The 13525-nt window shown below is 39.5% G+C and overlaps 1 protein-coding gene across 6 annotated transcripts in view; it reads left to right on the top strand.

Moving 5' to 3' along the window:
• EPB41L4B (erythrocyte membrane protein band 4.1 like 4B) overlaps positions 1-13525 on the top strand; it is a 167507-nt gene that overhangs the window by 61003 nt on the left and 92979 nt on the right. For all 6 annotated transcript variants that reach the window (XM_085052264.1, XM_085052260.1, XM_085052258.1 and 3 more), the window contains exons 4-12: positions 1186-1264; positions 4691-4735; positions 5520-5572; positions 9825-9945; positions 10568-10655; positions 11218-11306; positions 11548-11617; positions 11789-11958; positions 12062-12171. In XM_085052264.1, coding sequence (XP_084908390.1) covers positions 1186-1264; positions 4691-4735; positions 5520-5572; positions 9825-9945; positions 10568-10655; positions 11218-11306; positions 11548-11617; positions 11789-11958; positions 12062-12171 — 825 coding nt within the window. The remainder of the gene's footprint in view (positions 1-1185; positions 1265-4690; positions 4736-5519; positions 5573-9824; positions 9946-10567; positions 10656-11217; positions 11307-11547; positions 11618-11788; positions 11959-12061; positions 12172-13525) is intronic.

The following is a 13525-nucleotide window of genomic DNA, read 5'->3' as shown; positions in this document are numbered from 1 at the left end:
CCTGGAAAATCGGTGATTCTGTAACACCTTCAACCAGTTTAGTTGCACGTTTTTGTGTGTTTCATCTGTGAAGGGCCTGTTTTAAAAAAAATTTGGCCAATCCTGGCTATGACGAATGCCGACGAGAGAAGCAATTTTTTGGGTGTTGTAAAGGTCTTGTCTCACAGTGGGATACTTTTCTTCACCTTGCATTCTGCAGATGCTTTGTGAAGAGTTCCTCTTTCGTGATGGATGCTGCTCACTGCTCTTTTTTTCCAAGTCATTATCTCACCTTACCATTGGTGTCTGACTGTGAGCCCAGCGTGCTATTAACCTGACTTACATGGAGACAGAATCAAAGCTCCAATTACTTGAATTTTAGTTGCATATAATTTAGTAGAATCATTATGTCATTTAGAAGAATCATTAATAGGCACGTGTTTACTGTGTGGATGTGGTGTTACAGAAGACCTTAGGAAAAAGTGTGGAAAAGTAATTTTTCCATCAACTAATGCATCAGCAGGTCAGAAGATGCAGATAAGGATGCATTGATCGCAGTCTTGTGGTAGCTGGATAACTTACCTTTGTTACATGGAAAGTCAGATGTAGCATTCACCTTCTGACATTAGAAAGTACAGTTCTTGCAACTCCACTTCGTGGAATTTTCTAGCTTTCTGTGTTCATGGGTGCCTTCCATAGTCTTCTCCAGCACTTTTTACCTTATTCATCTTACCTTTTCTCATTTGTGTGTTTAAATCGAAAGCTGATCTATTGGGTAGGGTTATTTTTGGGTTTTTTTGGACTAGTGTTTGTGCCTGGTAAGAAGGAGCATCACCCTCTCCTTCCCTGTTCCTTCCGTGTCCTCCTAGGCCCAGCAACAGGCAGAGTACCTGGAACTTGCTGTCATTCACAGCCTGCTGTGGGGCACACCTCTTTGGAGAAAAATGTGCCAAATGGACTGTTGCCTTTATAAATTTGAATTAACAAGTATCATAAAGTATCGTAATAATCTATTTTTTTTTGTTTATTGCATGCATTTTTAAATTTTAAAAATGTGATATTTCCTTTGTGGAACTTGAAAAATGTAAATAATTTTGGATTTCTTGGGTCGTGGGGTGTGGCACTTGGGTGTGGCACTATTCTGCTTTAGCTGGACTGCAACGAATATAAACCTTTTTTCCCCATTTAAAATCTCTGCATGTGCAGTTGGACCTCCATACACGTTGCATTTTCGAATTAAATACTATTCGTCAGAGCCGAACAACCTTCACGAGGAGTTTACAAGGTAGGAACTGTGCATGGCTGGTGGGGCAATGAAAACATCTCAGGCATGTGGGGGCACTGCAAGCTGGTGATTCGAGCTTTCTTATTAAAAGTGGTCATTTTGTCTGCCTTCTTAGGTGTTTTCATAGTGTCAGGAAAACATCTTTTTCATTTGCTGCCAGATAACATTCATGGGCCTCTCCAAGTGTGTTACTGTGTAGGAGATGCTGTGTTTTGGTGCTTTGAAATTGGCAAAGAAAGGCAGTGTTAGGGTGGGGAGAGCTGCAGCTGGGAGACACCTGCTCTTGATACTTGCCTTCCTCTGAGAGGGTTTTCTGTTATGTCCTGCTAAAGTGTCTGTGCCCTGCTTTGTTCCTCTTGCTCTGAGGCTTGGGGGTGATTCAGTAATAGTACAAAGGCCCCAGAATTGTGGGAATAGCCAGCTTGAGTTCTTGGTTAGCAGTTGATTGAATTGCTTCTACTTCCCCATAGTTCTCTGTGAAGCAAAAGGTGTGCAGCTTGTATTGTATAAAGTCACTCTACAAATACCTGAAAGTCTTTTGTTTCAATCTGCTGGGCTGTGCTCTGTGGGGTCTGTGCTTTGCTGGGTCCATAGCACCTTGATGTGATTTAAGGGATATTCTGAAAACTGGGAAAGGAGCAGCTGTAGGAAAGGGCTTACTTATCTTTTGTATCTGCTTACTTTGTGTCTTCTTTGTATAGTAGTCATCTATCTTAATGTTATTTTATCTTTTCTTTTGTTCTGTCTCTCACCGTAGGGCACTTTCTGTGTCTTCTAATTTGCTTGGCAATAATCAGTGTACTCCTAATCAGCCTAAGGTGTTTAGAGATGGTTGATATTTGTAGTTCATGAGCACATGATGTTTACATTAAACTTATGCCTGCAGGCATATGATCACTGTCTCCTTTGCTGTCTGCTGTGCTGGCCATGGTTTTTTTTCACTGCCTGAGACAAGATTAAAAAGCTAATTGTCACCACCTTACAATATAGACATAGGGTCTTTAATATGTTATCAATTTAGTGCAGCTGTGATAATTGAATAAAAGGGCATATTCCTATACAATGTATAATTAACTTAGAGAAATCCCTGCCACTTATGCAGCTGAGTATAAGATCATAAGAGAATCAAAAAATCTGGATGGTTTATGGACATCTCTAATGAGAAAATGCAGTTAAATTAGTAGAAATAATATGTGTTTTCTGGAAATTGATGTAAGTCTTCATACATCAGGGTGCGTGTCTGACAAGTATTACATTTCCCCTGTGGTCAAATTATTGCATTACTGTCTCCCACAAGACTTCTTGCTTAATCCTCTGAAGCATATGATCCTAGTCACTGTGAGATTGGGTTTCTGAGCTATGTGATCATTGCTGTGATCGAGTAAGACATTTTGTCTGAAAGTATTAACCTCTGGTGCCTTATGATCTAATTATTGCTGAAGGGTGACATTTCAGAAGACCGTTTAAATTAGAAAAACACTTTAGTCAGCTAAATATTCAGTGTTGTGAACAATTTCTTCTAATTATAAGATTGACAGAAGACCACTGTGAAACTGTGTAACAAAAATTAAAAAAGGCTGGGAATTGATTTTTACTGTGGACAAATAGGTGCTGCATTTTTTGGGGATTTTTTGGAAAGTAATTTTCACTTTAAGAACATTTTAATTCTTAATTTTTTAATTCTTTAAGGTTTTCTAAGAGTCTTTATGCTGTTTATATCATATTTTCAGTGTAGTATGTTGAGTAAAAAGTGACTCTAAATCATTCCAAGTTGAAAAAAAATGGGAGTGAGAGGTGGAAAAAAAATCCAAATTAACAATAACTATGAACTTTCCAGGTGGGGAGCGTTCACAATTCCTTCTGCAGATCTGCTTTCTAGTTAGACTTCAATTTCTAGTGAAACTACAAACATCACAATCTCATAACTAACACAGTAATAGGAACCATTAAAACCCTTCACCCACACTTTTTTTCCAGCTTAAAAACACAGTTGAAATCCAGTGTATTTTAGAGCACATATTCTGTTACTTGTGTGTGACCTGATCAGTAATTTTAGTTAGAAAAACAGGAGAGGAACATGACTGTACTTGGGTGTTGTGGAGAATTTTCTAAGGTATTTTGTTGATTTGGGGTAGCAACAGTTGAGATGCCAATGCTTGTCAGCCTTCCCACTGGAAAGGAACAAGGATAAGCCATACCCACCAGAGTGGGGCTGCAGCACTGCACAAGCCACCTGACACTCATAGGAGTACTGCCCAGGGTTTTCTTGCAAATTAAGAGTTCATGGGATTGTGAATAATCTGGGATATCAGTAAGAACAGGAAGTATACTTGTCTGCCCTTAATCCATGCATGCAAATACCCAGCTTTGATTGGCAGGTCAGGTGCTAGCCAAGTATGTGAATCAGAGATGTGACAAAGAGCTAATATGGATAAATCTGATTCTGCTGCAGTCCTATCATGAGAAATCTTAAACTTCCTTTTCATTTCTGTTTCCCTGTCTGATTGCAGCTATTCATCCTTCACCACGTTCACTGCATGTCCTCTGTGTTGAAAAACACTTTGTCTTTCCAGAATCCTTTGTACAGATAGGTGAGGTTTGTTTGCATTTTCTGGGCTCCCAGGAGTGCTTCACACTTTCTTCTCTTGAGCCACTCATCTTTGCAAGCCTCACCCCACCGTGTCCAGAGCAGTTCAGAGGCTGCCTGTGCCTTCCTGTCCTGTACACACCCCTGGCATGACCTGGGGCACTTGTGCATGCCTCGGAGCCCAGCTCTGAGTGGCATCAGTGAAGCATGCCTACAGCTGAAGATTAGCAAAGCAGCAGCTTAAAACACTACAGCAGTTCAAAAGCTGTAAATACCTACTTGGCTTATTAAATAAATGTGTGGGCTCAGTGGAATTCAGGTTTCTTTTATTCAGAACTTTTCTGCTATTTTTAAGTGACATTTCGGTAGGAACCTTTCCTTTTGCCCAATTTGAACTTTTTCCATGTTTTGTGTTTGAGTTTGAGAAGGCAGCCCTGAAGCCTACGTGCATTTATGTGTGTTTTTTTTCTAGATACTGTAGTTTGATTCCTGCCTGAATTAGGTAAGACCCAAGTTTAGGAGAGCACTGGAGTGTCAGTAACATTTAGGTTGCTGTGGTGTATGCTCAGATAGAGCACATCCTAAACTGCGAGGTTTTGGACAATGTCCTGAACACAACCAGTGGACAAAAAATGTTCTTCTCTTTGATTTTAGTGAAAGCTGTATGAGCTTTGAAAGTTGCAGGGTGTATCTATGTGATCCCAAAGGCTATTTTTTTGTCAAGAGCAAGTTATTCAAATTGTTGTTACCACTTAATGAGTTGGGGTATTTTTGCAGCTCATGGAGCTAGAAGAATGCCACTATAATTACTTCTGACTTTCTGAATTTTTATTTGTCAGGTACCTGTTTGTATTACAGCTCCGGCAAGACATTCTTTCAGGGAAGTAAGTACCCTTTTACACTTGCAGCTGTAATTTAAAGAATTTATAGTAGTTAATCTCCTAGTGATTTTAAATTTTACTTTAACTATGTGATCTTTTTAATTCTTTATGGTATTCATGCACAGATTATAGGCATGATTTACAGTCCCATGTGCATTTTGTTTTTCTTTAGAATACAGATGGAGGACTTTGTGTGTATCATGACTGTATTACTGACAAATAGAAAGATTTTGATGTATTGGCCAGGTGATGGAAATGTTTAAAGAGAGCAAAAACTGTCCTGGGTTTTATGACTTGAGAATGTAGCTTGGACCTGCCACATTTTTTCAGGATGCTGGGTAAAATAGAGGAGAAGGAAAGTGGAAGTGCAATACTTTTTGTTTAGGTCACTCTGCAAAAATACTTTGTGTGTCTATGGTCTTACCCTGACCAATATTCACACCTGGTATATTGTTTTTAATTACAGAAACAGAAAAACTTAAACCCATATATTCTAAAATGCAGTGTTGAGGTAAAAATGGTTTCTTAGTTGATTTAGTGTTTTCTCTGTTAGTTCAAGCTTGTTTTATGGTAAAGTATATCACGTTTATTGCTAACCAGAATGTACCAACTTAGGAAATAATCATATACAAGTGAAAATTAACTGTAGATGTTCCATAGCATTAGTGGTTTGTAGAAGTTAATGTTTCTGATTTTTGTATCAGACTTCTTTTTAGCTTTATTGCAAAAGGAATTCACTGACAAGAGACATGATTTTTATAGTTTGTTTTTTTGTTTTGTTTTTAAGACTGAAATGCCCATATGAAACTGCTGTTGAACTAGCAGCTCTGTGTCTTCAAGGTATGCAATCTTTTGGAAGTGTTTTGTCCTAATTTATTGAAAAACTCGGCTACTGGTTTAATTTCCTTTGTTAGTAATGCATTCTCACTGATGATATGTAAATGCCATTCTTTTATCCAAGAAGAACAATTTTGGGGAGATCACTTTTTTGACTTTTCTCCGTCCATAATTCCAAGCTACGTTAGCCAGTGTCAGCACACTTGATAAGGGGAAGGAGACTCTAAAGCATGGCTGGACAAAAGTTTCCTGGAAACTCAGGGCTGATCAGGGAAGAAGGACCCAAAATAGTTGCCCACTGAGGGAGAAACTGTGGTGTGTGCACAAGTGTTAGCACCTCAGCCTGAGGAGCCAGCTGGCCCTTCAGCACACAGTTTGTGGAGGTGGGTGTCTGTGAATATGAGCTTCCTGCTGCCTGAGCAGTGCCTGGGAGAGGAAGCCTCCACAGTGAGTGACACAGGAGATGGGCACAGGGCAGCAGGGAGGGAGTACAGCTATCAGAGATGAGAGAATTATATGGGAGGGTGAGAACTAAGATCACTTCTGTGGCAGGAGCAAGGGTTTCAGTATGTAAAAACGATTCCAGGACACTGGGTTTCTTTAGGTTGTTGTAGGACAGTGTGGGGTTTTTTGTTGCTGCAAGCATCTTAATACTCATTCTGTTTCAGGCAGTTTGTTTTGCAGATGGGGAGGAAATTTTTGTAATTAAGCTCAAATCAAGTTCATTTTATTCTAAAAGAAAGTGCAGTGAACTGGACCATTCTAATCATATCAGCAGCAAAATTAATTGAAAAATTGTCTCCCTGTTTCACTGGTGGTTGGGCCAAGGCACATGAAGTGCTTAGAGTCTCTTAGTTTAATACAGCACTGGAAGTAACTCAGTGATTCTAGATGGAGTTGACAGGCAGAACTGGGAATGTAGTTCCGAGCAGCAGCAGGTGTAAATCTTAGGGCAGTGTGTTATTTTGTTGCAGCAGTCTGGAACAGCTGTGATTGTTAGGTGTGCAGAGAACTGCTGCAGGCAGACTCCATTTGTGTTTTTGAGGTGGAGGAAATACAGAGCCCGAATCTGATTTGTTGCTTACGTTTTCACAGATAAAAACTCCGGTAACCTCACATCTGGTCCAAGCAAGGAGGACCAAGCAAAGAATGCTAGGTTGATGCCTCAACATTTTGGGTAGTAACTGACACCTGTGATTACTGTGTAAATGCAATACAATAGCTGTCCATCACGTTTATGATGTGTCCAGCTAGGTGCCAACACTAATACTCCTTGAGGCTGTCTGTGGGAACACACTTTTGTAATTTCTTGGTGTCTTTTGCTGACTTTTTTTTCTGTTTCAGTTTCTCACTGTTTTGACATTATTAAGATAGGTTTGTCCAAAATTATTTCATTATTGCAACTAATTCATTTTCTTTGCTGACATATGTAATAATGAGCATTTTCAGTGTAAAGTTTGCTACATTTTATTGACATTGGAAACATAATTAAGGAGAAAAATATAAATAAATGTCAGTTATTCCCTCCTCAGCAGGTTACATTTACTCTGTAAAATGCAATCTTGCTCCTTAGTGTGCCTTTCCTAAGAGCAGAGAAAAAGCTATAAATTGCTATTAGGCATTAGTAGTCTGAGCCTGCTGAAAGAAAAGTCTTTTCACAGATACGCTTTAAATTTCATACTTTTTTTTAATCAAGGAAGTTTTCTGTTACAGTAATTCTTGGTTTCCAATAGCCGTTTCCAAGGCTGGTGTTTTGTGTGAATCATCTTTCAAACATAGAGTGTTGATTTATTTCCAGTCACATGAAGGAAATTCTGTAGCGAATAACATTGGTTTGTGGTATGGGATAACTTGTGAAGCAGATACATAATATTATGCTCCACTTGGGGGTTATCTATGGAAAAGTTGTCATCAAACTTGGGTTGTCACTGTTACAATATTTTTTTAACTGCTTCATTAGTGTTGTATGTTCTCAGTGTTTAACCAGATATACTTTTGAAGCTGCTATTTTAATTGAAAAGGAAAACCTTTATTCAGATCTCCAATTTTCAGTTCAAATCATAAGACATCTTAAGGGATACTACAAACTTCTTTTTCTCTCTGTATAAAAAAATCAGCAATACATTTACAAATAAATGTATTTTCAGAGTTATCAAAAATATTCTAGGAAACACCCTTTTAAAAATGTCCCCCAGTTTATTCAGTTATTTTTTTAAGAACGCAGATAATATATATACATGTGTTATGTAATGCCTGCCCCACCTCCCCTGCCCAAAAAAAGAGGACAGAGAAGAGGCATGCCAAACCATGTCATGAAGACACAAATGAAAAGATGGGTCCTCTGCTGTGCCCTTGTGTTGAGCAGTATTAGTGCTGCTGAACCATTCAGGGAGTGCAGTTCCATCCCAGCAGTGACAGCATCCTTATTCAGTCTGTGACAGCCCCTTCTTCCGCTGCCCTCCAACCCTGTGCAGGAGCTGGCAAGTCTCATACTGACTCTTACTCTGAAGACCTATTTCTTAGAGATCAAAAAGATAACATAATTTGTTTACCTGAGAGTGAACAAACATTGAGTGCGGCTAAGGAGAATCAAGGGTGGTATTTTTCTCCTACCTAATGTTACTGCCTTAGCTTCTCTGTGTGTCTTTTGTCCTACAAGCTCATGATTTTTCTCATCCCTACACATCCTCTTTGCAGTCAGCCTTCATTCCCTTCTCTCTCAGTTAAGTAGTAGAGAAATCTCCCATGTTTTTCCTAAATGGTTGGCAGCACATCAAATTTCAGATTCTTACTTTTTTTTTTCCCCTTGAAGTCCTCCTTGCTAATATGTTTGCTGTGACTCCCTCTTGTATACTGGAGATGGACTGCCAGTAATTCTTAGCAATATCTGTGTTAAATAGGCTTCCAGCTTTGATGAAACAGCCACAGAGCCGAGATATCTATGTCCTTTTCTTTAACGGAGATAAGAATACTGTAACTCAGTATGGAAGATTACTATTGAGAGAAAAAAATGTGTGACAATAATTAGAAATAAAGACCAATATACTCGATCTGTTTAATATCCTCAGGATTGCAAAGTGTTTCAGCAAAGCTCAAGTTCTCAAAACCACCTAGTAGGTGTTATCAGCCAACAGATTGGATTTTGAATGTAACTTCCTGTCTACTGATGGATCCTGCTAGGTATTTTTGAAGTCTGGCTGTGAATAAAATTTTTGCAGCTGTTAAGTGTAAAAGTGCCCTGAAGCAATAAAACTGTTTTCTTCAAGGGATTTAGTTTCCCTCTATGCTTCAATTTTTTTTTTTTTTTTTTATATTGGTAGTAGTAGTAAGAGTAGTAAACAGTTAAGAAACACTGTCTGACAAAGGCCTGTTTAGTTGGGAGTCACATCATATGTCAGGAGACACATGGTGTTGCTGAACAGTGTATTTTCCTCTGATGTTTGCCACACAGTCCCGAGGCAGTGACGTTGCAGCCTCTTAGTAGAGCTGAGAGGCTCCAGGAGCAAAGCTGTCACAGACACAAGGCAGTTAAGGGCATCAGCCACTGAAATGCTCAGCACTTGCATCCCGCTGAGCTCAGTGGAGCTGGCAAGTGTTCTGCTCCTAGAAAAGAAAATACCAGAGCCTAAGCATATAAGTAGAAAGTGACACCTTAATTATGTTAATGTTTCAGCATTTTTTTTTCCTTAAAAATTGCTTAATCTGAATGTTACACCACCATTGTGATTTAAAAAAAACCACACAGCTTCATTGCCGGTTTCATGAGAGTAGGTATTTATTCCCTCTGTGTTTTGACAAGAACAGAAACATAACAAAGCATGCAATAGAATGGGAAGTGTTTTGGAATGAAAAGTATGCACTGAGAGGAAGTTTCAAAGTAACCTCTTCTAAAACAGAAGATGCACTGATGATTGTTTTTAATAGAAATTTTATTTCCTATAGTTGCTTTAAAATCCAGAGCAGCAGCTTTAGTTAAGCTGGTACAGTCATAACATTCCTGAATGTCAGAATTCTGTACCACAACCTTACACTGCTCCTGCAAATGCCTTTATCTGACTTCTGCTGTAAAATCTGGTTTGAATTTGCTGAGGTTGGGGAGAGATGGGGTTTTAATGTAAAGCATCGGCACAAGTGCATTGTACAACATGCTTAGAAACTTGCAACCTATCCTTGTCTTCGTAGGGATAATGGAATTAAATGTTTCTGGTCATCCCAAGATCTTTATGTTTTTAACTTCTCAATTGATTGATTTCAGCTGAGTTGGGAGAGTGTGAGCACCCTGAGCACACACCAGAGCTCGTGTCTGAATTCAGGTTTGCACCAAACCAGACCGAAGCAATGGAATTTGACATTTTTCAGAAATGGAAAGAGTGCAGGTAGAGTACCTGTGTGGGAGTGGGGTCTCTAGCAACAGGTTTTCTTCTCTTCCAAAGTCAAATCCTTTCAACAGGCGTGAAATCTGGATTATGTTTGTCAGTGGAGAAGTATTGTAAAAAGGCTTTGAGCCCTCTCCTTCCCTAGAAATGCCAAGTGGTAATTTAGGAAAGGTTGGTGGGGTGAGTTTTTAATTTTTTTATTGGTTTTTTTCTTGAGATTATTTTGTAATAATTAAAGAGTCAGTTCTTTTTCGTGTTTCTGTGGGAAATAAATAATTTTGTTTCTCTCCTTCTTTCATTCAAGCATAAATTTTTGAACTTATGTGTTCAGGGTGGTAGCAAACTCATTTTCCTATCTTTTGTTAATAAATATGGTACATTTCAGTGATGCTGTGTTACCTGAACTTTCATCCTTATTGGAAATTTTAGACCTTTTTCCATTTTCAGTCCTCTGATTTATTTTCATTTGGAGGGAAGAGGGTAAAAACATAAGCTAAGCTTCAAATACCATTTAGTGTCATTAAGATTGAGGACCCAAAGAAAAGGGTTAGGGGAGTGAATTTTAAAGCATTTATAGTGAACAAATTTTTTTTACCATGAAGTATAAATTTTATGTTCATAGGGGAAAGAGCCCGGCGCAAGCTGAGTTGTGCTACTTGAACAAAGCTAAATGGCTAGAAATGTATGGTGTAGATATGCATGTAGTTAAGGTAAGATCCATGTGACTCTTAATTTCATCATTGTGAGCTCCCTGTCCTGGTGTGGGTCAGTCTCTGAGGGGTGTCCTGGTTATGGTGTGGATTATCCCATGGGCCGTGGTTCCCCAGAAATGCTTCCCACCTGCAGCACTCTCCCCAAGGGTGTTTCTCCAGCCACACCCTCACAGTGTCCCTTTCCACATGCCTTTCCCTGTATCCCTCAGTTTCCTCCTGTTGTGTCTGCTTCCCCTGGCAGGAACTACCTGCTCTTAAACACAGGTGAGCTGTGCTGTGAGCTCCCCTGGATACAGTGCTGGTGTGGATCCATCTCCATGGATCTCAGAGCGACTTGGAGCAGCACATGGCCTCCTCCCACAAAGGGCACCTTGCAGCCTCCTGTTGCCAAAATGTGCCACTTTGTACCCAATTCAGATGCGTGTTCTTTGGCTCTGTAAAGTTAAAAAATATGCAAACTTTTTTGTTCAGTTTACGACCTATGGATTTTGCAATACTACTGTAGCAAGATTTACACTGCTAATGGCAGATTGATTATTTATTCTGTATTTGCTTGCAGGGAAGAGATGGTTGTGAATATGCTCTTGGACTGACACCAACAGGCATATTGATCTTTGAAGGAGCCAACAAAATAGGCTTATTCTTTTGGTAATCTGCTTTTGTGTCATACTACTTTTTGTTAAAATGGTGAAATCTTTCTCCTTTGCATAATGGGATGTCGACTGTATTTTGTAATTTTTAATTGAATCTACAAGGTTTAAAATCTGAAGGTTAAATCTGAATGTAGATTGACCTGGTTAGAAGTACCACTCTCAAATGTTAAATAGTTGTTGAAATAAAATTCTTTTGATATTATTTTAAATTTATTCCTTTTGCTTTTTGTGTTTAGGCCTAAAATCACAAAAATGGACTTTAAAAAGAGCAAACTAACGCTCGTGGTTGTAGAAGATGACGAACAGGTAACTCCTTTCCCTTACTTGGGCCTGATCCACAAAGTGTGGTGTGTGCTCAGGCTGGTAAGAACACAAGGGAGGCTCAGCACACTGTTGGCCCAGGCTGTGTCTCTCCTACCAAGGACAATAACTAATATCATGCATGCCAACTTCCAAAGCTTTTGTTTCTGCATTTAGGGCAGAGAGCAAGAGCACACATTTGTTTTCCGGTTAGACAGTGCCAAAACGTGCAAACATTTGTGGAAGTGTGCAGTGGAGCACCATGCTTTCTTCAGATTGCGAGCCCCAGCAAATAGTAAATCTAGTAGATCCGACTTCATAAGGCTGGGATCACGCTTCAGATTCAGGTACTTAGTGAAGTAACAGCAATGTATTTATCCTTACACAAAGGAGTGGGCACAGCTTCCAGCAGAAGGCAGCAGTTTACTTTGTTTATTTCTCTATTTTAAGCGGGAGAACAGAATATCAAGCAACACACGGGACAAGATTGCGCAGAACTAGTACATTTGAAAGAAGGCCCAGCAAGAGATATCCTTCTCGAAGGCATTCAACTTACAAGGGTAAGTGGTTTTAGACATGTGTTCACTGAGTAGGTCATGCAGGTGTCCTGTTCACTCCTGTAAATGTCGCATTACAATCATGACATCTGTGCCACATCATGAAAAGAAAAATGTCAGGTCACCTACAAAATCAGAATGTGCAAGGGGTTTCTTTCGCCAGAGTTCACTGTTTCCATCTTCTGTTTTTAATCTCTATCTACAATTAATTCTTTGACCCCCTTCTTTGGAGGAGGTACCTATGGTTTCTTTTATTGCTCTACTGAGGAGGAAAGAAAAGTTGCAGAAAACCCAATACGGGATAGCATGTAATGTTTTTTGAAGAATTGCATTTGTCATGTGGAGTGGAGCAGTGTCCAAGCATCTCACTGACTTGCTTATCTAGCCAGACAGTTTTAGGGTTATTGAGCAGTCTCATTATGTAGTTGTTGCTGCTTTCCTGGCTGTAATGACATGTTATTCACCTATCCAGACTCCGACCTTAACTAGCTTGCCCTGGGAATTGAGACGTGCTGAATTTAAATGGAATGACAAGGAATTGATTTCCCTTGTGGTTTTGTAATTTGTCCTTAAAACTTGAGCTGAGATTTTGATTCCATGTAGAAAAACCCTAGGAAGGAGCACTGCAAGACAACCCCCTCTAAGTTCTGTATCACTTGAGCCTGCAGGTATAATTGCAGTATGGAGCAGGGTGAGCTGACATTCCCTTAGAATGTCTTTGCACTCGTTTGCATGCCCAGAATATAAACCACAGTTCTATGAGCAGTCCATGTGGTATTATGGGGATATTTTTACTAATCATGTACAGTGGGAGGAGGGAGGGTGGGAAGGGTAACAAACATACATGCTGTCTAGAGGCTGTAACTCTTTCCTCTGCTTCCTTCCTTAAGTGAGTTTGTTTAACTGAAATGCATATTTATTAAATTTGTGAGATACTGTTATGTGAGACATGAGAGTCAACTGTATAGTGGGGGTTATTTTATAAGTGGAAGAATGAATTCTTCAAATTTTATTCTTGCAGTGAGAGGATCTGACAGACCTGCAGCTCATGCCTTGTGTCTCAGTGCTTCTGTACTATGTGTGTGTGACAGAAGGAGAAAAGAGAATGTGTGGCTTATGCTTAATTATGTTCTCTGTCCGTTGCAGTCAGTCAATTCTTTTCATACCCAGGTGATCTCCCCCTAGGGAGCTCAACACCATGTTTGTTAAGTTAATGCAAAAACTCCCTGTAGATTATTATCTTTCATGCATCTTTGGCCATTAAGACCTGTACCTAAATGCAGCCCACAAGGGTTGGATTCTCTGCTAGTTCTGTCTCTTTTGAGACTTTTGCAGTATCTCATTACCTTTCTGCCTT

Source organism: Lichenostomus cassidix, chromosome 2 (assembly GCF_008360975.1).
Source record: "Lichenostomus cassidix isolate B80296 chromosome 2, HeHo_3.0, whole genome shotgun sequence".
Taxonomy (NCBI): Eukaryota; Metazoa; Chordata; class Aves; order Passeriformes; family Meliphagidae; genus Lichenostomus; species Lichenostomus cassidix.
The sequence above is the reverse complement of the archived record's forward strand: the minus strand, read 5'-3'. Positions and strand labels throughout refer to the sequence as shown.